General features: G+C 49.2%; 1 protein-coding gene across 1 annotated transcript in view; it reads right to left on the bottom strand.

Moving 5' to 3' along the window:
• Positions 1-26,599, bottom strand: part of LOC149353435 (UPAR/Ly6 domain-containing protein crok-like) — a 110,163-nt gene extending 83,564 nt beyond the window's left edge. Inside the window, exon 1 of the mRNA XM_089582554.1 lies at positions 25,970-26,599. Coding sequence (XP_089438680.1) covers positions 25,970-26,042 — 73 coding nt within the window. The 5' untranslated portion in view covers positions 26,043-26,599. The remainder of the gene's footprint in view (positions 1-25,969) is intronic.
• Positions 26,600-27,412: the final 813 nt, after the last annotated feature.

Genomic DNA, 27,412 nt, shown 5'->3' with positions numbered 1-27,412 from the left:
AGTGAAGTTTTATTATTATTATTATTATTATTATTATTATTATTATTATTATTATTATTATTATTATTATTATTATTATTATTATTATTATTATTATTATTATTATTATTACGTAGGGAAAGGCACTGACGGCGCCCATGATTCAGTAACAAGTAATACAGAGTCACGAAGCGCGCTATGGGCTCGAAAGCTTTCTTATGCCGACCCTCTTATCTTTTCTTAAGAATTAATGTAATACAGGTGAACCTCGCTATAACGAAGCTGAAGGGGCCCGGTGATCACTTCGTTATAGCCGCAGCTTCGTTATAACCCGTGTTGACCGAGCTTCCAAGGGGAATCGTCATTCCTTCTTTATATCCATTATATCTTCATAAACGGCTTCCTTATAACGAGGTTCGACTGCACTGGCATTCTTCCGTGCTTCCGGTATGCTCGAGGCAATGAGACATTACGTATTCATGGTGAAAGTCTTTCTAGCAAAATGTCTCCACCGTCCTTCAGTAGATCTGCAGTTACTTGATCCTCACCTGCCGTTTCCCCTTTTGCATTGTATGTAAGGCTTTCCACACTTCGTTTTTCTTTACCTTTAGAATATCCGTTTCCTCAGCACTATTGCTTCAGCCCTTAGTGACACGATTATTTCGGTTACTGCACAATTCAGCGCAGAATTCAATTCCTCCGTTACCCAACTACATTATCCAAGTTCCTAATGTTATAGTCTTCCTCACCTTTTAATGCGCACATCTGATTTTTGCCCATGCCTAATTTTCCTGTTGAATATTTGAGGCCACCTCCGTTATTTAGAGCTCGCTCTATCCTCTCTGTATTATACTTGCTTATATCGGTTACCTTATGCTCATTGATTAGCTTCGATAGTTCAGCCAGTTTTGGCTTCTCTGTGGGGTTCGAGGCTTTCTTGTTCTTGCGCTTCATCACATATCATTTGTCAACAGGAAGTGCTTGCTAGTACGATGCTGGCTAGCTACCGTACCCCTTACTTTTATTGCTCACTTCGTGATTATGTTGGCAATGTCAGGTGGCCATTCATCGTGTGCACGCTAAGGTCGTCTTCCCTTGTTAAAACAAAATATCAATTCTCGAGCGAGATCCTGAACTCCTCCATTTTGCCTCTTACCGCTAACTGTTAAGATCGTACACCTCAAGAACTGTACTTTGGCAGCTTCCATGAGCAAAGCCCCACTACAAGAGAAGGGCAGAAAATCGTCCATTAGGCGCGGAGGGGTGGCTCTGGAAACAACGAAGAATATCCCTCGTGAGAGAAAGGACCTCTCAAGCTTAGTTCCTCGTTTGGTACTGCAGACGAACGATTTTGTTTTACACTGTAGGTAAAAAAAAATAGCGCGACAAGTGTCAAAGCAGGTAACAGCGGATTTGAAGGCAAACGTATGTATATACATATATGAAGCTCGTTAGGGACCCCAGTATATACTGCAGTGATGATGCTTGTCTGTTTTACAAGACCTGGCGTAACTTTACACGGGGGACAGCCCAAACCCAGAAGCGCGTGCGAACAACCAGCTCCAGTTCATGAGAAAACATCACATGGAGCAAGCTGTAAGCCGACCACACGTAAACAACGCGATTTGCGAAACCACAAAGTGGCGAAAAAGTGACGTCATTGAATACCCGCTGCACAACTACCCAAGTGGTAGAATTCTTCCATTTCAGTTTCTCGCGTTCTTACGGACTTGAAGGCCCTTACTTTGTCTTGCCAAACACCCGGCGGCTAAAAACATAGCTGAGAAGGGGGCAAGGGGCTTCTTTTCTCTCTCTTGTCTCGCGCGTTATCCTGCGAGCCCAGCCGACAAAGAAAATAATCACCCTTGCGGGCTCGTCATTCCGCCATGCGGAAAGCATCCGTACGCCGCATGTCCCCGCGCTTCCCGTTTCCTTTCCGGACCCCGTCCGCAGGAGCGCGTCGCTTTCCCCGGTTCTTGGCCGCATCCGGATGACTTCCTCCCCGGCATTCTCTTCCCTTGCCCATCCGCCTTCCCCCTCTTTCCCGCTCCCCTCCGAAACACCGCTCAAGGAACTGGGCTCGGGCACCGGGGAGGGTTTTCGGACGTCGCCGATTGTTTCGGGCGTGCACCACCGCCGAGCTGTCTCGTCGGCACAACGATAGGCGCGACTCCTCTGCAAAATTCGAGCGATGTGCACGAAGTTTTTACTATTGTTCCGCCTTTGGTTTAGTGTGGAATTTTGCTTTGCGACTGATTAAAAACTGAGTGATGTAGCCACGGGTGAGGCTAACGCTCCCGACATCTCTGTCGGATTCGTCATAAAGCCCTGCGTTATAATGAAAAAGAAAAAGAGGCAGGAGGAGGGGGGTGGGAGCAGAGTCTCTCGCTTCCCTCAGCTATAGCTGCAGCGCGCGAGCGCTGCTGGTAATTTATTGAAGCCTATTACTCACTGCACAACCGAGCCGTTGTCTTATGAGTCACGCTATGAGTCGAGCGACGTGCAGGGGAGAAGCGGGGATCCCGTTTTGTTTGGGGAGAAGGAAATTGGGGAGAAGGAGGAAACGGAGTAGTGGGGGGAGGGGCGTCGGTTCGTGTCGCGTGTCTACTTCTCCCGCTCACCCACTTCCTGCCCCGGCGGCACGCGTGATGGGGGGACACGTGCCACAAACCCCGCCGCACGGGTTCCGCTGCCGATGTGGCGTCATATGTGTGCGCGCGCGCTCAAAGCGTTCCCCGCTGACAGGGCAGCGGCTCCGGGGTAGAAGAGGGATGGATAGAGCGCGAAACGTCATTGGGCTTTTCCGCATCCGCTGCGGTCTGCCGTGCTGGTGTTTACCAATGGGCTGTGAGCCCCTATCGCGAGGTGGGCAGGCATGCCTCGGGCAGTCCGCTCGAGCGCCGGGGGCGAATTCCAACGCTGAGTGCGAGAATGCCCGGCACTTCGCCCGGCGACTCCATTTAGCGCCAGATATGCCGGTAAATGGAGGATCGAGGCATGGACGATACTAACGCAGTTCACGGGATAGTGCTGCGGCTATTGCACATCAAGCCAGTTCGCCAGATCGTGGCTGTCAGCGTTCATGCTGCGTTTGTCTTCCTTGTTGAATCTTTATACTTGCACTCTAATTTATGTCGCCATGATGTCATGATGCCATGGCCCTGTGCTAAAGTTCGCTTTCAGCGCGGCTTTGTGTTATGGGGTACCTGGATTTTTAGCTCGTGAAGAGATTGCAACTGTGGAAAGGAGCACTGAATTAGTATACGCTATAGTGTAAATGCGGCTTAGTGGATCAGCCAGAAGGTCGAAGCGTTACTTTATGCTTTGAGGAATTTGTATCCTGTTAACTACAGGCGACTAATTGTATCGTGCGGTAAAGATAATATGCGGTGTGGTATGTGTATTATATTGCACTATGTTTTCAATCGTGATGAATTGGAATATTCGCTGTTCAACAGCCCTTTATTCTTAGTGCTTGCAACTCCGAGTAAACACGAGAGTCATGAATCGAAAGCATATACTAATATAAAGCATACACTCATAATACCCGGCATATACCAGAAACAACCAGCTCACCCTACTGGTTTTTCTTTTGCCTTCATCCTGGCCTTAATAAAGAAAAAAATGTGCGAAAGAAAATAAACAACACGGGAACTTGCAAGATAACGGTTCTTTGTTGAGGGATAACCGCGCTCAGATAATCACCGATGTCGAAAAGTATTTCGTACGGGAAGCATCCGCCATTCTCCACATGTCCAAAATCGATGTCATCGGCGTGTTTTTGAAGTTTATGTGTACTGAATCATTTAACTCTAACAGCGCAGTTCCGTAACTTTGCCTGTTGATAGCCACGCCGAGATACAAACGCCCAGGCCGAGCACAATAACAATGGCAGAGACTAGCGTTGTCTAGAGTGCTATCCTAAAAGCGAACCCCAAGAAATGATCGGATGCTCCTACGGTTTTTGAAAGTATTCCTTTGATTAACCATTTCGTTCTATAAATGTTCCAGAGAGTCACAAATCTATGATGCAGAAAATTTTTGAAAAAAAAAATCACTCTTTTGTCGGCGGCAATTCTCTCTGCGCTCAATTCAAATGATTTGCCGCCCTTTTTCTCAATGTCTCTGAGCTCCCGCGAAAAAACGGCCCGAAGGGAATGCGCTGTCGTGAAGTGCGTTCCGCAGAAACAGCCCTATAGAAAAAGAGAAACTTCCTCTACGGTCGATGATGTTCTCGTGCGCCCATAATAGCTGTTCGGGCTTGCCTGGATGCGTTTCGAGCAAGGTTTTTCGCCTACCGCCCGGCGGAGAGGCAGTTCAATATTTCATCTCTCGTGCTTCATTGAGTCGCTGAAGCACCGCTCTTTCCGCGTGTTTTACTTTGCACAAAAACTAGGCCGCAGAGTCGCCAGAACCAACACACAATGTTTGCACTCACGACATTTAGCCCTTCGATTTTTCCCTCTTTCGGCCTGCCGTTGGTACTCGCAAAGAGTCATACATCATTATTATTTTATCTCTACAACCGAATCCTCGAAAGCAAAGAGCGGCATTATGTGTTATGGCGCCATTATTTTTAACTTTCTTTCGCACGTGGAGAGGACAGTTACAGCGCTATAAGGAGTAATTGGAAGTTTAATTAAACAAACCTAAGCGGCGCTATTCATTCCTCCTTCGCCGAGGCATTTTGTCTTCGGTCTTTGCTGTAAATGTTCTCTGAGGGTACGAGCTAGGCGTTGCAACGACGCCGTAAAGACCAGGCTCGATGGTTCGTTTAAGGCTTCTTTCCTTCTTTGCACTGCGTGGTCTACACAGCATGGCTCCCCATTGCCGTAGAGGCTCATTTCGGGACGTGCGAAGACATGGATGCAGCAGAGAAGACGCCCTCTGGTACCGATCTCGGCTGTTCCTTTTGCTTGTCAGCGTTCTTCCGCTCCATAATCACGTCTCGCGGAATGTAATCATAGTGTGCATGGCTCTCACAACCAAGAGTACGGGTATTTTTACCTTCCGTCCTTAGTCGTGCAATGATTGAGTGCCGCTTCAAGCATGAAAGTAAGAGAGATGAAAGGAATCGTTCGAGCGCGTACACATACAATTTCTTACCCAAAAGGGGATCCCCGCTGCCATATAAACAACGTTTGAGTCTCTTTCAGACGTTTTCCTGCATACCTCACAGTGTGATCGTCGATGCCTGAGTGAGGCTCTGCAAATATGCCTCTCGTGGCACTCGGATCAACCGCCTCAAGAGGACAGTTTCGGTATCTTTGCACCCCCCCCCCCCCCCCCCCTCATCCGAAATAAGGATACGCATCCCTCTGGCGCGTGTAACGCAAAACTCGCTCCCACCGACAAAAACCTCCTTTCCTCGCTTATACTTCGTCGCCTTTCTCCGTTTTTCTCCCCCCCCCCCCCCCCCCCCCCCCCCCCCGTGGCGGCACACAGAAGTGCGCTTTCTCTGCCGGCACGCAACGGCGCACCATTTCTTCAACACGGCTGGGCTACTTTCCTCTTGCAGACTTCTCTCGACTCTCTATTTAACGGTCCACGCGCTGAGCTCTGAAACGACCCCGCGCACAATGAAGCCGACCTCCGCTTCGCAAACAAGCGCGCAGTCCTCGGATTCCACACCTTCTATACCCACGCTACTCGCCTTTCCCATCGCAAATTGAATTCCGCGGGCGACCGCGTCGGGCCGCCTCCGCGAACGACACTCTGCAGGAGCGCAGAAATGTGCTGCGCGACACTCGACACACAAGTGCATACAAATGACGCCCGTTTCATTGCCTTCGTTAGTTTCAATGTCGCAATTATGGCTCTATCCGCGCCCAGTTCGCTCGACAGTGAGACCCGAGCCCCGAGTTTCGCGCGTGAGCACGAGAACGTTCCGGCTCTTTAATTGCTCGTGTTAGCGGGGTGTCTCGGAAAGGGTCAGAGTAACGCTGCTCACCACTGCGACCTGAATACTGACTGCACGCTTGTTATAAAGAACGCAAAAATGTCTTGGCAATCTAAAATCCCTAACAGTGGCGGTTAGTATCCAGTCCACCAAGACTAGTGAAATGCATTGTTTGTTTGAGACGTATATTCAGGTGAAGTGGGTTAAAAGTAAGACCCCCACCTTCCTTCCACAGCACCCCATTAGCAATTTTTCACAGTTTTAACAGGCATATTTCTGTCTCGCAGCAAAATTCTTACGATGAGTACCCCGTATCACGCGCAGTTCCAAAATTCTGCGGCTCAGTACACCGATATGCCACTGCCAGTGGTGTACACCCGTTGCCACTTGTCAGGTGTATAGGCGCCCGCTATATACCGAGGTGCTCAGGCGAGCTTAGCATCTCCAACGGCTAGCCTTGCTAGCACCGCCCTCGGCCGTAAGAGGAAGTTATGCGCACCAAAAAAAATTTGTCGTGCAGTTTTCCTTTCCACCCATTTTCCGTTCACTTCACTCGCTTCCGCCGCAACTACCAAGGTAGCTGCGCAGGCAGCATCTCGCCACTTGTCTCGGTTCCATTATCGGGATAAACACGCGATCTGCTCGCATCTTTGGAGGGCATTAGGCTACCTCGAAGACGCATGGCTCTCTGAGCGCATCAAGGCAGCAGAGCATTGCTGCCGGTCTCGACCTCACATGCAGTTACGCTCGCCCGCTCTCTTTTATCGCGGTCTGCGCATAAGGACAAACTGGTACACCCACCGCCGTATCCATAACGCCCCGTTTACTTCGCCTTCTCTCTTGTCTTCTCTCTGCAGTCGCAGGGCGCAGGTACATTAGGAGGCAGGTACAAGGGACGCGCACAAACTTCCGTGTAAGCATAATCTAGTAGATGATCCGTTGTTCATAAGGGAAAGAGAGAGAGAGAGAAGAAAAAAGGGAGGGGAAGTTATTGCCCGCGTACATGTCTGCACTCGCCCTTCGTTTTCCGCCCTCTTTTCCCCATAGACATGCATACACACGCTTTTACCTGCCTCCTATTTTACTTTCCTGCATTTTGCATTTCTTTCGACGCTGAAAAGCATGATTTCCAGCAGTGTCTGAGGCGCCAGCTTTCAGTGATCACCTAGGCGACAACGATGCGAAAAATACATAACACACTGCTGGTTAGCAACTGGCTGGCTAACAAGCGCACAACGACAACAAAATACAAACTGAAAGTTTACAATGACGGAAGGCTGGACGAGTTGGTTTTGCTTGGAAAATAGGACTTTATTTTTTTTTTTACGCTATGTTTAAGGTGAAAGTTAAGAGCACGTAAGCCTCTCCTTCTCACTGCGTTTTGTCTTCTGTGCCAACGGGCTCTAAATTTTGACGTGCTAAAACTTGTCCTCACTTTTTCTAAAGCAATGACACCCCGGAGCTGCGTGTTACGCTTTGAATGGCGACGATGGAAAGCCAAACTGGCCGCATGACTGCCTCCTACAGGGTCTGCATGTTGCGCGGCATCTTTCAGCCTGTTCCGTATTTCTTAAGCCAAACGGTTAAAGCGTGCTGGGGACGACCTCTGGGGCGTACGCTGCATGTTGTTGTTGTTGCCATTTTTCACGCTTCCTCGTGCATTCCTCCTTTTCTTGCTCATTGCCTACAGGTGCAGGCGCTCTCCATTTCGCGCGGAACAAACCCCTTCGACGCATCGTTATCCTGTGGGCCAAAAACCATTTGTTATAATCTTTATTAGTCGTTTCCTGGCTTTTATAGTACCGGTTCCTCGTATTCTGCAACAATGGTTCATAAACTGCTGTCCGTGATCCCGTACGCTATAGCAATGCGTTGCCTGGTCAACGGGAAAGGGCGGCACATTAGGAGTTCAGTAAGCTTGGTGCGATGATTCATATCTTTTCTTGCTAGCACCGGACGACAGCTATCCGCTGGCACAATTTTGTTTTCAGTGAGACCTCGTTTTCTTGCAATAGAGAGCCAGCATGCTTCTAAGACCACAGATCCATATTCAAGGAGTTTCAGGTTCTTTCACTTCAGTTCGCGGATTCTCAAATTGAAGCCGCGTCAGAGCGACTATTTTTGAGGCTTGGTTGCCACCAACTTTGTTCGTTATCCTCCACCAAGAAAGCCGTGTGATACGCGTCTTGTTTCCTCTTGTCGTCGCCAAGGTGTCTGCTGAAACCACCGCACATTGACCCACAAGACACTCTATGTTGACACCAGTACGGAGGCTGCCTTATCTCAAAGTAAGTACGCTACCTTTGCCGACGCGAGTGTCTGGTCGGCACTTGTCGCCGCTTTTACGTACGTAGATAGCGCGTATCTTGTCCAGTCCACTTAGCTTGAGCGCAAAGAATTCGTTGGCACTGAGAAGAACCTGTGGGCCGTATCAAGAGGCCCGTGTGGTTGGGCCGCTCCTGTACTCGCGCTACTGCTCGCTTTATTTGAGAGACTCCTTCCGACGACACTGAGTGTAGTTCTATGCAGGTTCGGTCCAGTACGTGCTCTATAGGTCCCACAGTCAACTGCAAGCAAAGGGTGCTCCGAATCAATGCTGTTTGGTTTTGCTGCGACAGATTCGCCTCGGAGGCTCATGAATCCAAGCTCGCTTGAATGACTACGCCAACGTTGCCGACACCTGGCTTTCTAAATCTCGCTTCTACACTTGCAGAAGCCCTGTAAGGAATAGAAGTTATCCTGCAAAGTTTGAAAACGGCATTGTCAATTGTGCTGCCGCTGCCTTTGGATTGTCTGACTCAAGTTACGCGAACATGCTCCCAAACCCGAGTGCTATGATGGATGGGCAGCTGCCACGGAGCTCACATAACTCTGCGCTCAGAGAACAAGCGAATGAAACTTTCGAAAAATGTCATTTGGTCCTCTACCAGCGGCTCACAGGGCAGGTAAATACCGCCCTTTTTACGTGTTCACAGCGCCCCTGCCAGATTGATAACTGCGATGTCCTGAACCTATTTGAAGGGCCTCTCAGAGAGCTGAGATAAGAAGCTCTGTCACTTCTCAGCGTTTCTCGATGTATACGCTGCGGCCGTGCCATTACTTAGACACAACCGCTCAATATAAAAATTGTTCCGACGCCCTATCTCTTATTTCTCGGCTCGTAGCAGAACGGAAGAAACCGCATTAAGTCGTGCCGATATCAAAACACTTTTAATAAGGCACCGCAGCGGATGTCGCAAGAAACATGTGTTCTTGAAGCTGAAGACGTGAAAATAAGGAAACAGCTAAGGCCATATAAATAATACTAAGGGCCCCTGCTAGTTCGGGGGACGCAAAACTCTCCACTGAGTAGAATGTTTATCACCACCACCACCACCTTATGCAATTATTCGGGAGTATACACATATCAACATACCGGGTGTTGTTGGTTCTTGCAAAGTGTTGTAAGTTGTGTGCCGTCACCACTGGCAGGCCTGCATGCTTGTGCGGGGCTGCTTCACCATTTTCGAGAAAGTTCAATTTATGTTGTTTACATGTTTCATTAATGTTTGGGAAAGTTATTCAAACATTTATATGTAACATTACAGAAACATTAGAAAAAAAGGACATTAAGGACATTGAAATAACATTTGAGCGTAACAAAAATGTAACATTATCGCAATGCTTCTGTGCTACCTGGGAGGCTAACTACTAGGCTTGTTAACTAACATTTAATAGTTAACTTTTTAACTATTACTACCAGTCTCCTGAGTTATTGAGAGGCGTGTAGCCCACTGTGAGTAACATCCATATACGTTTTCAGAATTTCGACTGCGCAGTTACCCTCGGCGCTGTAGCCGAACAAATTTTGCCAAAATAAATGCGCTTTCGAAAAGCTTGCAGGCAAAGCAATCCCTCCAGTGCACCAAATTTGTTGAGCCCCAGCGCCGAGGGTAACGGCTTTTTCGAAATTCTCAAAACGGATATGGATATTACATACAGGTCTACACTGCTCTAAAAAAAAATGAGGAGACTAACAGCAAAAGTTAAAAGTTAACTATGCAATACTAGTCAACCAGCCTGCTAGTTAGCACGTCTTAGCTGTATTCTGATGCGCTACACTTCGAACGATGGTGTACCGAAAAAAAGCGCTCTTCTAACTCAAAAAGTCCATTTTTAAAAGTTGCATTACATCTTATATGAAACACCCCGTGCCTGGCGCTGAGCCACATTCCCATAACCACAGTTCATCCGTATGTAAACAAATGTTCCCAGCCATGAACACTGTTTTGTTTACTTTGCTGTTGCAGTATTAAGTCTATTTCGCTCTAGATCCTCACTTTTTTCACACAAAAGCCCTTCCACACTGCCATCAATGGTTGAAGACAAATTTAAAGGAAGAAACCTATACAGGGTAGTTGCCGTGAAGATTTAGTGGAGGATATAATATAGCCTAGCAGTATATTCTGCGATGTTTGCGGCCACCCGAGAGTCTCTGCGCAATAGGTGTAATGTTTCAGGACGGTTATGTGCCTTAATAAAGCATGTAGAGTTTTCCTGGTCTATTTACATCTATTGCCAATAGTACTTCTGATCCACTATGCTTCCGCAAGTTCTCGCCGTCAACCTGCGAAGCTTAGCGATCACAGAATTTAAAATGCCCTCAACGGAGAAGGAGTGTTGGGAGGCAGATATAGTACAAACAGGCCGTGAATAATACGCAACTGCACCTAACACAGGCTTAACTACAAACAATAAGAGGTACGGAAAGCATATGGGCGTGAGCAGCCCTAAAGGCATGCTACGCTTGAAACACAACGTGGAGTGTTGGGAGTAGATGGCGCAGGCCCTACATAAGCGGATGTCGTTTTAATTGCAAGGAAACGCTTGTTTTACTTTCGCTCTATTCTTGGTTCAGCATCATCAAGGGCAAAAAAAACGAAAACGTAGAAGTTTGCGTAAAAATTACACAAGAAAGTGTATACTGTCGAACTTCGCTATAACGAAACGGTTTATGAGGCTACAATGGGTACAACCAATGAATAGCTATTCATTTTGGAAGCTCCCGTAGAATCCCACGGATGTTGTATCCCATTTTGGCGAAGTAAATTTTTCCTACAACGGGATACAACAAACCTCCACTGAATCCCATTGTCGATTTCGCGCAGAGTATGTCAATTTTTAACTGTGCCCAAGACTTCCGTTTCGGTTCGATGCGGCAAATTGCAGTACCCCCCTTCCTGCATCTCATCGATGTGCATGGTTCACGCTTGCCTGGTTCCATGAGCAGTTTAGTTTCCGTTTTCTCAGCATGCTCGCTTATTTAAAACTGTTCAGAAGTGTGCTTAGTGTGATTGAAGGTATCCGGGTTCCACTGGTTTCCCAGTGACAAACGGCGGAAAACGAAAGTGTGGAAGAATTTCCGTTGACATCAAAGCCTTCGGCCTGACATACCCATTCTCCACAAGGTTTTCCTGTCATGCGAAGAAATGCTGTGTACCGTGTGCTAGTGAGCTATGCGGCAAAGCCAACCAAAATAGGTAATCGCGACGAAATCGTCGCCGCGCGCCCGCTTTCTCTCTCTGACCTCTACGGCATTGCTCCTCCAAGACCCGTTTTCTAGGCTCTCAAATCCATTCAGGGTGCGGAAGACACAGGCTCGCGTTAGAAATGTGTACTTTTATTCGGCCACGTGGTCGGCACTAAGTGTGGGTGTCGAACGTTCCGGCGACGCACATCGGTGACGCACTGAACGCCGGCTATGTTGTGCCAGCCATGTGGTGGCAAGTAGGCCCGCTGGAATGCGACAGTTGCAACCAACGACGCTTACCGGTGCAACGAAGCAACGGTTATAACGAAGAAATCGCGAGGCCCCTTCGAATTCGTTATAAAGAGGTACACCGCTATAAAAACTTACTCTGGCACTAAATTTACTCCCACATATCTTCCTGGGGAAACACATAGTTGTCGTGGATGTTCCTTCGAAGCATGAACAGCTACACTTCCAAGCGAATCTTGGCAGGGATATTTCTCAGTTTTCTGCATTTCTTTGTCTTGTAGCGTTCCCAAATTAGAAACCAATGCACTGTATAGTGACCATTCGAGTCTGCATTTCAACGGGCAGTTGAGCAATTGTTTTCTTTCTGTAGTTCCGCCGATGTGTTCCAGGCTATGTCACCACTACGAACAGGCAGATCTGCAAAACGAAGCATCCACGCACACCAACCGTCCACAGCACCTTCACCGCTGTTTTTGTTTTGTTTGTTTTAATAGGAAAGAAAGAGTCATTTATTTTTGTCTAATCTGTACCCCGACTTCAACTTTTCACGTTTCTCACTCACAGCGACACACCCTTAATTTCTCACCACAGTTTATATTTTTGCTTTCTTCCCTCGCTGAGAACGACTTCCAAACTGCGCTGAAACTCGACGGGCTGCAGCAACATTTCCAAGTTCAGAAGGAGCAACGTTCATCAAGGAGCCTTGCCGACACAAGAGAGCGCGGCAGAAGTGGGAAGTATAGGTGACGTAAAGAAAGAAAACAGGGGGGGGGGGGGGGGGTAATACCTTCCACAGTCATCTCGAAACTCTAGAGAAGACCATCAATCATGTAATACGCGCTACTGCTGCAGCGGGTCATTATTCTTGCCCTTTTGGAGATATCAATTACCCCTCAAAACATTCCAGCTAGTCATCAGAGAACGAGAAAGGGGAAAGTTGGTACCGAGCTAAGAAAGTGCAATGTGTCTTCCACATGCAGCTGAAATTGGCGCCGCTTCTCCTCTGCTGTTCACTATATTTTCTTCGCTTCGTATAGTTTTGATGAATGCTCCCGACGAGTGGTGTTGTGCTCTGCAAAACTTGGATGTTCAGAAGCATATATAGAGTCCAACTTAAATTTAACAGGCCTGGCTCTAGCTATGTTTCAGACCTCAAAATTGGTGTTTCTGCGTAAGACAACACAAAAAATAATTATTAACTCGTCGCTTCATGCTCACCGCTCCTGATATTTTTCTAAATATTTATATCCAACCAAAATCTCTTGAAAGAATAGTTGTAATATCGAAGCTTCAATGACAAAGGCAGCACTGCATTCAATGTATCCGCATTAAAAGGAGAGGAGAAAACCGATAGCCAAAACGCGTTCCTCATACACGATACCTGCACGTGGGCACATTGCATTGCACCACGCTACATCAGGCAAGCATGACAGTGAAGAAATACACCAAAAATAATTGTTCTGAGTAGTTGGAGCGCCACGGTGCCATCGTTCATTTGTTCAATCAGCGCAAAAAACACGGACCTTTGTAGTAATGCTGTTCTGGCATCGCTTCGACGGGAGCGAAGGGTGTCTAAAAAAAATAAAAAATCGCAAGTCGCTTCCCCAATGACCTGCGGAGCCTCCCGACCGTGGCGGAGCGGCAGCCAACGTCGCAGGAGTCTAATTAGTGACAACCGCGGAATCAAAGCCTGGCATGGCCCCAGCGTTGCACAGGTCTGCTGATAGAGATGGTCAAACTGAGCAAAGCTAGCTTTGGTAAAGGTGTAAGAAATAAGTTCGAGTGACGCCGGTTATTTGGAGCGTTAGGACGCGCGCATTGTTTCCTTGCTATTGAAAAGCCCTTGGATAGAGCAAACAAGCGAAATAGATAACGGTGCACTTGGAAGTACAGATGAAAGCAACACAGCCTGTGCCCGCACTGCCGCTCTCGAGCTGAATGCAGCAATTAGGGCTAACGCGCAAGTTCGGCACTTCTACAAGCAGGACACGTAGAGAATAAAAGCAACGCCACGCGTCTCTCATGCCCTCGCCCTATCCCCATTTCGTGACGAAAGCAGGTTCAGTTTGCCCTCTGACTCAATATGCACCGAATCCCGAGCAACAGAAGCACTTCTCGTGCCACGCAGTCGATGTTTACGCGCGCCGTAAATGCGCCCACGATGTCGTCCTAAACGCGCGCCAAAGCATCGCAAGCGCAAGGCAAAACAAAAACAGCGGACCTAGCTCCTACATACCCGCGCATATGCGCCCAAGCGGTGTGTTGTTATTACGCCTCGGGTGCGAGGTGGCGAGAGGGGGACGACGCACTCGGTGCTATCATATACAGGTCCCGCTTTGTTTTGCTTGTTGCTCAACTCCGCCGCCGCAATCACGCACGGAAAGGACTCATGATTCCCCGTATTCCCAAACAATGCGCTGTGTTTGCGCAAACAGGAGAGAAGCGGACCAGAAATTCCGACCGAGGCCTCTTTCGATCGCGGAGCGCGATCACACCTAATACGCTCCGCATCGCCCGTCCGTCGTCGTTGCTTCTTTCACGGCCGCGGGAAGCCCGGGCGCGCGCGACCGCGTCCCGGAATGGCATCTATATAGCCGCGCGATCTGCATGCAGCAGGGGCGGCCGTAATGGCGGGGGGTTTCCTGGCAGCACGTGTGCATTGCCTTCGCCGTGTTCTGCGAGCGCTCACGGCTCGCGTTGATAGAAGTCGTGTCGAAAACACGCGGCGCGTGTCGCGGCGCCGAGACCCGCGAAAAGCGAACGAAGAAAAAAAAATAAGAAAACGTGCGAGTATAGCGGACTTTGCGCAGTTGTACTATATGAAGCAGCGCTAACTCGACCGTCGGTCTGAAGCTGCGGTTGACGGCACCAGCAAACTCGAAACGTTTTGTAAACTGCGGGAGTGATAAAGGCGATCGAGTTTCTACGCCGCGGGTATTCCTCGAAACGATGCTTTACCCCTTTCCCTGACTTCGCAGCGCTCAGTCTAAAAGTGGTTGCTGTACCGCGCTTGATATAAATCGGCGTTCGCGCGGCAAGAAGCTCTTCCAAATTGGCTCATTTGTGCATGCAGCGCTTGCATATTTACAAAGAAATTGTTTTGGTGCCCGACGGGAAAGAACTTAATTCCAGGAACCTATCAGGACAAAAAGACATTTAAAAAAAAATGCGCTTCACCTCCGTTAAAAGGCGCACCGAACGCGTGTAATATAACATCGGGTCGCTAAGTCCAGAAGACGGGCATCGATGCAGGTTAATAACTTCGCAGAGGTTAATCCAGAAGCGTGTCTGCACCACCAAATCTGAGATTTATGGCTGCCGCTTCTTCATTCACCTCAGTAATATAATGTAATCTTCTCAAAAAATTAGGAGGCAACGCTCAAGGCATAGACGGCGAGAGTATAAAGCACGTAAATTTAGGGTGCGGTACATCTTATGGCCTCGGTGCCTGCTCGTTGAGTACACTTGAAATAGCTTCGCCGTTCTCAATACGTCATGCCCACGGGTAGTCACGACTGGCGAAAGGTCGGAAGCACATCAAGATGAGACGCATTCTGAGATTCTCATTTGTGGAATCCCGCTAATGTGTCCCGACACGCACGACATTAGACTTAGACATGAGGATAAACTGCGCCTTCTTGATAGGCCAACCCCGCCTCACGGCATTAGGTTGTGGTTTCAAGACGTAGTACAAGGGCAGGCTTTGCCCGATTGCCTATAGAAAAACAGTACAGTGCGATGAAAATTAAGCTCTACCGATTTCTTAACATTAAGAACTGAGCGATGCGTGAAATCTATATATTTACGTAAGTTATGCGGCCAGGGGGACACGCACTGAGGCGACAATTGTCGCCGTCAGGCGCCTAATTAACAGAAATATATTTATGAACTTTTTAACCACTGCCGGTAGAGTGAATCTTTATATTGGAAGCACAAAGGCAGCCGAATTTCTAGACTGCTCAATTTGGTAGGATTCTTCTAGTGAACGCATGTTCTGAGATATTGGCCTCCGAAATTTTCCAGTGATTTCACGTAATTGAGCATGCAAAGCGGTGAAAGTCGGCGCGAAACTCCTCCCTACTGTGACGCAGCTGTTGCGTAGGGCTTCTCTTCCACTCCGATGGCCGAAAGTGAGAGGGAAACAGTTGTCAGCTTCACCGGATGTTCTGTGCCGTTGGCAAACTAAACGCCGCGACACACCGGTAGGATTTACGCACCAATCCTCATCGGCTTGCGTGCGCAGTAACGCGGATCGAGCTCGAAACCTGGAGGATTCTACAAAATGCTAGGAGAATTCTGTAAAATGGAATTGTGTAGGAATATGGCTACCTTCAAATATAAACATTAAAATAAAACTTCAAATATAAACATTCACGCGTATTGGAGTCACTAAACAGTTCATTAACCGATTTTAGCTAATTAGTTCTTTGACGGTGACGTTTATTATCTCACTTTGTGACCCGGTGGCTACGTAACTTCTGTGCAGACGTGGATTTCCCGCACCACTCGGTGCCTAATTTCAGGAAATCTGTAAAGCTATATACTTCTCATCGCAAGCTACCCCGAAAAGTGCATGTTTATTTAGTTTCCACTGATTGATTTACTTATGGAATGATTTCTTGATTTATTTACTGACTGATTGAAATAGAGACTAACTAACTGACCGATTGATTGATTGATTGATTGATTGATTGATTGATTGATTGATTGATTGATTGATTTATTGATTGATTGATTGATTGATCCTTATCAGCATACCGTCTGTCAGTGTCCGTATTCTGGCTGCTCTCTGAATCGATCGTAACCTTCATGGCTTAGTATGTCGGTTGCTTGCGGCGAACAATTTCAGCCGCATGAAAAGGTGTGGTACAGTCACCAACACCTGAGCACTCGCGTCTAATTAAAGAACGAAGGAGAACTCCGAGTCCATCCTGGGCCCGCCAGTTGCCAAGAACCGTACACCGGCGCGATAGAATATTCTATAAGGCGCTCCAATCGCGAGAGTGGAAGAACAAGTGGATCGCGAGGAAGTGGCGCGCGGGCACGTCCGTCGTGAGCACAGACCGCCGTAGGCACTGCCGTCGGATCCGCGGCCGTCTGCCGGTGGCCTAATGGCCCGCGGCGGCCATTGAGAGAGCGGCTGCGGGCCCGGGGTGCCGCCACAGCCGAGGAGGGGCGTGGCTCCTGACCCACCCCGGAGTCTGAGCGCGCTTCACGAGGCCACTGCACAAGTGCGGACGCCGCCCGGTGCTCGTTCTTGCACACCACCGGCGATGTCACCCGCTCATGCCAACTGCGGCCGTAGCGATTGTTTCAGTCCGCCGCAGGCTTGTTCGCATTTGCACGCGAGTTTTAACTGTTGATGGGACACTTTGCCGCCTTCAGCTAACGATTTCGAGAATGGTCTCGAGCTTACAGCCAGCTAGCGCCGATTGTTTATTTGGGCAGCCATAAAGGCGACGCACCCACCGGAGTCGTCCTTTCCATTCCCTTCTGTCCAAGCGTTATGCTATCTTAATTAATAGTCTAGTTAAAGGTTCCGGCTATTCTTGGAGTCAAAGGGCGAGCGCGTGCCATTGTGAACTACCGAGATCGCGGTATCAGTTATTTAGCCACCCCAGAGAACAGCAAAGTGATCCCGCAAGCGATAAGGGCCAGCTTTGAAGTCGGAAGGACCGCAAAGGATCCTGCATTGAGAACTCACGTTTTTTTTTTTTTTTTTTTTTTTTTGGGGGGGGGGGGGGGGGGCGGCTTATTTTCTTCCTACATATAGGTCTGTTATTCAAAGGACGAAATATCGAGCCGCCTGACTGAGCTGAGCCTCCGCAACGCAAGCCGGCCGTGATGAGCGCCACGCATTCAAGCAAGTGGTCCGGTTTGTCCAATCGGGCTAAAATGGTAAACAATTCCCAGCTGAGCGTTGCCATGGAAAGAGCGGCCACTAACGCCGCATGTAATACCGTTCCCGGCAAGGTTGGCTCCAGCATTGCAAGGCAGGACGCAGCGGGCAGTACGCAGACACTGTAGGCGTCTCTGCAGCGGGTCACTTTGTCGAGGTACTGCCGCACTAGTGTTGTTGAGCCGCGAGGGTCCAGCGGCAGTAAGAAGATTGCGGACCCTCCTCGGCATTCGCTTGTGAGTTTTAGTGCGAAAGCACTACTTCTCGAGTTCGAACCAGGTCATCGAGATTCTGTGAAGCTTGACCTTGAGGGTGACCTTGGTCAAAGCATAAATAAATAAAATAGATACTGCCGCAACTGCAATTCGAGCCCGCGGTGGCGGGAGCGCACTGTAAACTACGCACTAAGCCAAAAAACGCCCAAATGGGAGTAAATGGCTTGTCTTCTAGACACGCCCAAAAGGACGTTTCATTTACTCCTTACAAATGGAGCATTGTATTTACTCCCTTATGAAAGGGAGGTATTTCGTAGTAGAAGGGAGTACAATCTCTACTACCCGCTGCAATGGAACACAAAAATGGCGTCACGCTTATTCATCTTCATTCAGGCTCATTCTTATAGCAGTGCCAGCGGCGGATACAGACAGGAAGCTGCAGGGGCGGTCGGCAACCCAGCCAGGGCAACTGCGCAGCTCTGATGTGACTGCACGCCACGCGTTCTTTTCGCCGTTGCAAGCCCAGCGGCGGCGTAGGCGGACGCGGCAGGAGTCGTCGGCTTATCGCCTGCTTACGCTTTGCGAGCTCTTTTGGTTGCCTGTTGTCGTAGATAAAGCGATGTAACAGTAGAATATATAGTTCAGACCGGAAAAGGGGTATCAGAGTAGTTTTCGCGGTCATTCACCGCGCTATAGTTGACTAAAAACCAGAGCAGAATAAGTTGAAAATGCGAACCATACCTTACCTTCCTTTGTTAGTGTCGCCACCTTACCTTTCTTTGTTAGTGTCGCCATCCAGTTAGAGCCCCCGCTAAGGCCGAATTCCAAACAGTCTTTTTCCAGTGTGGTTCTCGCGTTTTGTTGCAGCAGATTATAGTGTGTTCCAAGAACATAGAACTGTGATAGGACATAGTTTCAACGCTGAGCTCTTGACTAAGCTGATGAGCCTACATTTTTCCTCAGTCTTATTGAAAAGCCAAGCATTAAAGAAGTGAATATGAAAGCAAAAACTGTCATACCAAAATACCCTCAGGGGTGTTCTCATTTTAAACTTATTCTGCTATGGTTTTTGGTCAAATATAGGGTGGTGCATGACGACGAAAACTACACCGAGGCTCCTTTTCAGTTTTGAACTCTTTATTCTAATGTTTCATCGCTTTATCTACGATCATTCACATTAGGGCAGCGCCGTTTCCCAAGTCAGGTTGCCGGCGGCCCCAGCAGATACTGCCCGTTTCCACCGCTAGCACTGCTGTAAGAACGAGCCTGAATGAGGATAAATAAACATGGCGCCATTTTTGGGTTCCATTTCTGTGGGTAGTAAAAATACTCCCTCGTCCTAGTGAATACCTGCCTTGTATAAGTGAGTAAACAAAAAACTCCATTTATATGGACTAAATGAAACTTCCTTTTGGGTGTGCGCCAGAGGACAAGCCATTTACTCCCATTTGGGCGTTTTGTTTTTTTTTTTTTTTGTAACAGTATAGATCAGCTTCGCTGGCCACTGCACGAGAGCATTATGCTGTCGCCGCAGCCGATCACGCCTAGTGGTAAACTGCAGAACACTCTTGCGCTGTGCACTGCACATCGTGGTCTTCATCAACTACTACTACTATGGAACTAATATATAAACTCTGGCGCTGTGTGCATCGCACATTGTTGTCTTCGTCAATTGATACTACTGGAATGCGCCGACGCCGTCGACGAAGCTCTTGAAGCGGTCGGCTGACCTTCGTGCTGGAGAACTGCTCCTTGTTACCCTTCCTCTCGCCCCGCTGCTTCATCGATTACTTGCGTAAGAGTATTCGTCGCCGGCGCTTCGCACGTCCAAATAAAGCACCCTTCACTACTATTGAACTAATATCGTCACCAGACGTACCGACGACCCAGCAAAGCAAAACCATGCGCTAACCAGGCTAAACATGCTTTCGTACGTCTGCTCGGTTTACCTACGTTAAAATGCTACCGAACTTTTAAAAGCAATGAATGCTTCTAGCTCACCCTCCCATTCGCGGCAAACTTAGGCGAACATAGTTACCCGAAATATTCCAAAGGCTTGCGTCAGAATGTACTTTCAACGTACATAAAGTTCCAAGCGAAATTCGAACCAGCGCTACCGCAAAGACAGCAGCCCCGTTTTGCAATTCTTTAGGCCCCGTAGCCATTCGTAGACGAATCGCAAGTGTTTTATTGGCACCATTTCACTTCGAAATGCGAAGGTTTAAAACAAACAATCAGTCAAGAGTCATGCCTGCGGGTTCTAAGGGGCAGCACGCGAGTACGCAGTTTTTGCCGCCGTGCCATTCGAACGGAAAACATTATTATTACCATTAACTGATGTGAGCGTCGGGTTTTCCCCTATATCATTTAATATGGGCGTCATCGAAACGATAGCGGTAAAATGACGAGAAAAAAAAAATTGTGTGTACAAACGTTTAGATAGCGCCCAAACGCCCACAACTTTGGAGAACCTACGCAATTTAATTACTTGCGCGACTTATGCAACCTATATCGATTTGAAGCGCGTTTTGTGCGTTACAGGTCTTCTAGACCCCTCCCACTCAAGAAGAACAGACCGAGCAACGTTGCACCGAGTTACAAAAAAATCGTGGCGTCTCAATTCTCGGTGGACACCTCAACCGCGCCTTTAGGGAAGGGGAGGTGGGAGTGAAAGAGGAAAGAGAGAAAGAGGTGCAGTAGCGGAGGTCTCCGGAATAATTTCGACCACCTGCGGATCTTGAACATGCACTGACATCGCATGGCACACGGGCGCCTTTTGCGTTTCGCCTCCATCGAAACGCGGCCGCCGCGGTCGGGTTCGAACCCGGGGACTCCGGTTCGATAGCCGAGCGCCCTAGCACCGAGTTGTTCGCGGAGAGCCCGTATCTCTCCACCGTTGCCCACAAACTCCCCAATAAAGATAGGCTCCTCCGTCCGAGATATGTCTACACGAAATTGGCCCAAAGATGCAAAAACAACGGATGCACTCAGAAATCCCGACTTTGCTGCCAGAAGTGTGACTCTTTCTTTACCAGCCGTGAAGCACTGCTTTTACCACTTTCGTAGTAAATTGTGCACCCGCCACGGTGGCTCGTTGTTAGGGCGCTCGGCTGCTGAGCCCGAGGACGCGGTTCAATTACAGCCGCACCGGCCGTGTTTCGATGGAGGCGAAATGCAAGACGCCCGTCCTTTGTGCGTTGCACTGCGCAGTAAATAACCCCAAGTGATGAAAATTTAACCAGGGCCCTCCACTCACCCGCGCATGTGTCGTTTTGGGACGGTAAATCCCATATATCACACCACAGCAACATGTGAAATTCTCTGATATTTGCGCCTTTTTCTCAAATAACTGAAACATCAAATTAACTGAGGGACTTCATTTCTTTAACTGTGAAGCTTGACACATAGCAAAGTTCAATGGAATTGTGAATTGTGGGGTTTAACGTCCCCAAGCGACGCATGGGCTGTGAGGGACGCCGTAGTAGAGGGCTCCGGATTAATTTAGACCACTGTAACCCGCACTGACATTACACAGCGCACGGGTGTTTTCGTATTTGAACCCCGTCGAAATACGTCCGCTGCCACAGGGACTGAGCCCGCGAAAAATTGAAAGGAAATTGAAATTCAGGCGCACTGTGCAGAATTGTTCGCAGGACCTAATCTTTGCGTTGCAATGTATTCTGGTAACTAACACAGATATATTCTCGATAAACTCAAAATTTTCTAGTCCGTATTTCTAAAATCGCCACCGAAGGGGATAGGTACAGTAATGGGCTATCGCGATGCGTTTGTTTGTTTCTTTGTTTGCTCCCTTAGTAGCTGGTAGTCTCTCGAGCTTCGCATCGCAGATCGTCGTCTCCTTCGCCATCTATCATCCATTCGTTCCGGGTTCCAAATGCTCATTGCCAGGCTTCCGCCGTGGCCGTGCATTTGAGCCGGTTGAGTCAAGTGACAGACAGAGACGCCGATGTCCCCAACCACGGCTTTACGTAGCCGCTGACGAAGGCGTGAAGGCGACCAAACGCGTCGCCAAGGCCGACGAGTAGAGAGGCTCTATGACGCATCAAACATCCGAGATGGGCGCTGAGAGCCCTTCCCGGCATGAAAAACAGAAGCTGCTAAGTGCCGCGGCACGTAAAGCATCAAAAGCGGCTGACTGCGGCGGCTCCTTAAACCACGAAAGCAGCCAAAGAGGGCATGCCCGCTCCCTGCCTCGAAGAGAAGCAAGTGAGAAGGGGGTAACGTTCAGCAGCCAGTGAACCCGGCGCATACCCAAATGCGGCTATCATCATCGAGGCGTCCTAAAATGCAATAATTTTCCAGCGATGCAAATGTTTTCACTCTGGCGCGTACCGAACCCAACTCAAAAAGGGACGAATCAGAAGTGTTATTTGTCAGCGATTTTGCCAGTGCGAGTGAGTAACAAAAAAAAAAAACTAAAGTGCGTAAAAAGCTTTCAAGAGTTCAAATCACGTACTTGAACCTGACGCAGGTGCTTGCACATGCGACAGATTCCAGTAGAGTCCGTCGCGCAGCAACTAATTCAGCTGGCTATCTTTGTAACTCCCATCTAACGCACAGCAACTGAACCTCCGCTCAAGACAGGTGTGTTTTCGACCTTTCAATGTTAGCGAAAATCGGTCAGACAACATTAGTGTGAATTGTGTGCCCGATGCTGCGTCATCTGCCTATATACAATGTTGCAAAGGAGAGGCAGCACGATTTCGTTCGACTTGGCTAAAGACGTTTGCCACCCTAAGCATACGTCTCTTTCCACCCGGCAGATACAGAAGCTGCTCTATCAGGCCTCACCCAGCTCTTTACGAGACCAGCGAGCGCTGTGTCGAATACTGTCACTCAAGTGTTTTTACTCGTTCATTTACCTTTTCGCTCCTGGTGATAATGTGACTCGGTGAAGTTCCGCATTGAACAACAAGTGCTCCCAGCTCTGGTTGCAAAAACATGTGCAAGATGAACGTATAGATCCAAACTTTCTAAAACAATTAGCAGTTAGGGGGACCGTGCAACCCCTCGGTCAAGCTTAGCAGCCGTATGACCACTTCATGCGGCTCGATGTACTCCTTGCAAGATGCACTTTCGGGCTCTTCGCGCGATAAAGCAGCCAACACTCACCATTGCGGTCAACTACGCAGTCCGTCATTTGAACATACGTAATATGGATTCATTATATCTAGCGTGTAGCAAAGAACCAGGAAAGTAAAACTGTCGTATAGCGCAACAGACACAATAGGCCACAATACAGCGATTTTGCGTGGTTGATTTGAATGCAAACGGCTCAGGCGTTTATTTCCGAAAGCGATCCGAAATTCAGAGCTTTCAACGTCGTATCTAAGGGTAAAGGTCATGCATGGAAGGAACGCGGGGTGAGTTCATTTTTCCGGCGAACAGAGCGTTCACATGTGTCAGCGATGGAACCTACGTACGGTCTCTGGAGTCGGTATTCCCGGATTTACACATAATATACAAGTAGCTCAATGAGGTGGGCTGCCGCTTAAAAGCACGGCTAAACGCCGCTAAGCCTAAGGACCGTAGCCGCCGTCATGGCAACCAAGCTGGCACAGACGCTTGCAACGTCGTTGCTATGACGGCGGCCATTCGCCAGTATCTCCTATTCCCTTGGGACACACAACTGAACAAAAAAAGAAAAAGAAGTTAAGAGGCACTACCTGAATTGAGTATCATCCACTATACACGCAAACTGCTTTCGCCGCCGCTTTTTTTTTTTTTTAAATCGGCATACTAGAAGCGAACACACCGGTAAACCAAGTTGTCACCATATGACAAACAGTTCCTCTTGTCGGTACATGCTATTTTTTAAAACATATAGCCCTGTTGCCTGTCAGGTCTGTGAACACTATGGGTGACCTTACAACAGAAATTCCCCCGACCATTCTCTCGAAAAATAAAATACTCATACAAGGCACAGAAAACTCCGTTGCACTCGAACATTTGACGAGTTCGTGTAAGACGAAATAATTCACGAAACTTCCGCTTTTCAGTGCCACGCTTAAATTCAGAGAGATTTCGCACTGATGCAAAGCACTTTCGTGCACCATAAGTTCATTTCTATAGCTGCAGGCGGCTAAGCGCAAGGAGACCCAGACTATATTAGACGCACAAGGACCACTCATCGATGGTCCATTTTTTGGCCGCGTGCAGCGCCGCGCCCCTCAAACCGGACCCACGGATATGTTCGCAAATCGGGACGGAGCCAGGATATGCATAGTAGGGTAGCGCTTAGAAGACGAAAGGGGGGGGGGGGGGGGGATATGAGTAGGCATGATGCCTCTTCTCTCTCTCTCGCTGCTCCCTGTGACGATGAAATAAACAAAATGAACAAAGTGCTGCAGCGGGACAGTTTCGCATATTCGCTTACCACTGAGGCGGCCTAAGAGGGGCCGACTGCCAGGGGCAGAAGGAAGCGCTGGAAAAATATTTTTTCGCCTATCGCCTTCGCTTGGCGCTGCCTCTGCTCGCGGACGTCACAAAGTGGCGCTTTCAAGGTTTTGTCGTCATCGATTACGTTTATTCGGCCGTAGGTCCGTCCTTCAGGCGCACAAAAAAAAAAAAAAGAATGGCACTAGTCGTCACACTGAACAGGAAAAACGTGATCAGCCCGGCTCTGAAGTCCAAGAAAAGAATGGAAACCTTAGCGTAAGCAACTCGCAATAGGTTAGTTCATTTCGATGTTAGCAACCTCAAAGATTTTCATTTTCGTTGCAGTCAGCATCTGTGTTTTATTTCTTTTCTTTTTCCATCTGTGCTGTACACATCATCATCATCAGCCTAACAACGTCCGGTGCAGGGCAACGACCTCTCCCGTACCCCTTCAATTAACCCTTCGCACATGCATTCTGTTTGTTTCATACGGCGAGTAGCACTTACGCTCGGCTTTCAAGGCTTCATTGGGTCATAGGCCAAGGAAGCCTCCAAGGCTGGGCACTCTGTTTTGAAACTTCATTTTTCTTTCTTTGCAGCTTATTTCTACGCCGACGGGCTTGCCAATGCTGCACGCTATCATTGAGGCTGTCGTCACGAAGCACTCCAAGAACGCTGCGAAAAAGTGGCAAACAGTCGTACACAAACAGCAACCGGTGCCGTCGAGCGGCGAAGTAACAAGCAACGTAAACTTGGCGGAAGACCTCGGCAAATTTCCAGAGTAGGGCATTTATATTTCTGCTCTATGTACGGGGGACTCCTCCGGACTCCACAGGCGTTCAATTTTCGCTGATGGCCGAGGAGTTTCGCACGTCTGCACTTTCTGAAAGCGCATAGACAGATCTGAGGAAAAGATAACTAATCGCCGCAGTATATTCACAGCTCCTCCAAGTTGCTTGACCCTCGAACAGGCTATCTGCTTCAGGCCATAAACTCGCAACGACAGATGTTATCTGGACGTCGTAAACCCCTTAAAATACCGGCCATGAGCGAACAAAAACAAATATCCATGGAAGCGCTCAAAAATAAAAATAAAATGGCGTCGACTTGGTGGAGCCCGGAAGAATCTTGGCTCGTCGTATATAGATCGTTGTGGTGCATATGAGCAGCGTATATAAGCTGATCGAAACGGCTTATTGAAGCCAGCCTTAAAGGTCACGTCTAGGCCTAACGAAGGAGCAGGTCAGCCGGGCATTCGCAGTCCACAATTTTTATCCTTTTCTTTTAATTTCCGAAAAAGCGACCGCAAAGAGGTTTGATATAAAACGGCGAGAAAGCTGCCGGTGATACGCTCACGAACTGGCCGAGAGACATTCCAAGGTCAGAAAGGCGAGTGTTTCGAGCAACACTGCGCCGAAAATGCGCCCTCAACTCGAACGCCGCATGGCCTTTAGCAGATTTTTTCTTTTTTTTTTCCTTTTTCCTCCCGAAGAGGAGCCCGCCAGTTTCCAAGATGCACCCTCTGCCATGACCTGAACGCAGTGCTTGTTGTTGCCTTAGCGACGACGAAAAGACGCTAACTTGCATTACACGCTCTAGCATGCCCATATCCTTCCATGCTCTGCAGAACTTTCCGCCGCGACTTTTGACCTATATCCCCGGCGACCGACCCATAGGCGGTGACCTTTTCCCCAAAAGTTGCAACACCGCTCGGCGCGCTGCGAGAGCGTTTAGCCCTTCGCTTACTGCGCGGAAGAAAGCCACGAATCTTGGGAGAGGGAAAAATGAACGCAATTGAAGGCGCATCAGGGCGCGCTTACCTTTGTGTACAAACATCAGCGTGAAGAGAACAACTCCTACGAGGGATACTTGCGTACTGCTGGCGACGGCCATCGTTGTGGATCACGGGAGAAAAAGTCTCTTCTCGCGAGCAGACGACAGGGCAGCAGCAGTCCCGTGCACACGGCCCTTCAGCGAAGCGCGCGCGCACTCGAGGCGTGCACAGAGCAGTACGTAGTTCACGCGGGAGGAGTGTCTATATACAAGCGCAGAGCGCCGGGGCCTCCTTTGCAGCGGTGGACCGGGCCGAGTCGCGCGAAACCGCCGGAAAGCGCAGGCCTTAGCGCGACTCGAAGGAGCCCACGGGCGGTGGGTTTAGCTTGCCGAGCACCGCGGTGCAAACGCACTCTGCTTACGGCGGCAGGCGCGCGCTTTTCTAACCGGAAGAGCGCTCGGCGAGGTCGGACATGGCACACGGCGCGGTGGTGGCGGCAGCAGCAGCGGCTTTCTCCGTGGAGGCGCGAAGGAGGCAACGCTGTCCTTCGTGACCGCGTGAACTAGCGGGACCCGGGACGCTCGCGCCGGGGGTCGATACGTGGTCCGAGCGGCGGCGCCGGCAACGACGCGTCCGGCGCTGTGCGCACGCGCGAGCCGGGGCGGGCCTTCCCGCGCGGGCCCGGATGTTGATCGATTGATCAACCGGCAGCAGCGACAGTGTGGCGGCAGCTCGAGCGGAGATAGCGTGCGGCCGCGGAAGGCGCGCGTTTTGCACGAGGCCGCCGCTGTGTGAGCGCGGCGGGAAAGCTTGCTTTCCCGTCAATCGATGAGCATCGCTGTCGATGCCAGCGCTGTTCCGGAAAGCGGAGATCGAGTCTATAACCGTTGGCCTACGCTCCTTCGATGTCGTAGCTTCGTTGTGCACCTGTGAGGCCTACTATTCTTGACGGTAGCAGCACTGCAGTTTTATGCAACGGTCAGAAAAGTTTGAGAACTGGCTTAGCTTTAAAAGCATTTTTTCCCTATCACATGGCAACAATTAGCTTTTTTTTTTTTACATATATAAGGGCAACCCTTAGCGCCCTTCTGATGTCCAGCGTCCGGGCGAGCCACGATAGAAATCCCAGTATAAGTCACCGGACATGCCGCTGCTATCAGGCATGCCCGTACCATCCGTAGCAACGAGTGGAGCCGTAGTATACGACCCTGAGTCTGCGATTTGTCTCATTCTCCTCAACTCATGGAACAGGCTCTTCCGGACCCGCATTCTCTGAGTTCAAGGGCCTGCCGTGCTGGCTTGTTGTTTGGGAAGGCGGAGAAGGGGATTCTGAAAAAAAGACGGACGTGGCAGCTGTGTGGAAGGGACCCAGAGGGTGGAAATGAGGTCAAGAGAACCAAGTTTACGGTCCGGGAATACGTCGTTTGGCGCTCAGAACTGCGCTGTCGCAACGCTCCACACACTTGCGCGTTGCAAACGCCCCCGCTGG

The sequence above is a fragment of the Amblyomma mixtum genome, chromosome 3, assembly GCF_055824585.1.
Source record: "Amblyomma mixtum isolate Tamu chromosome 3, ASM5582458v1, whole genome shotgun sequence".
Lineage (NCBI taxonomy): Eukaryota > Metazoa > Arthropoda > Arachnida > Ixodida > Ixodidae > Amblyomma > Amblyomma mixtum.
The sequence above is the reverse complement of the archived record's forward strand: the minus strand, read 5'-3'. Positions and strand labels throughout refer to the sequence as shown.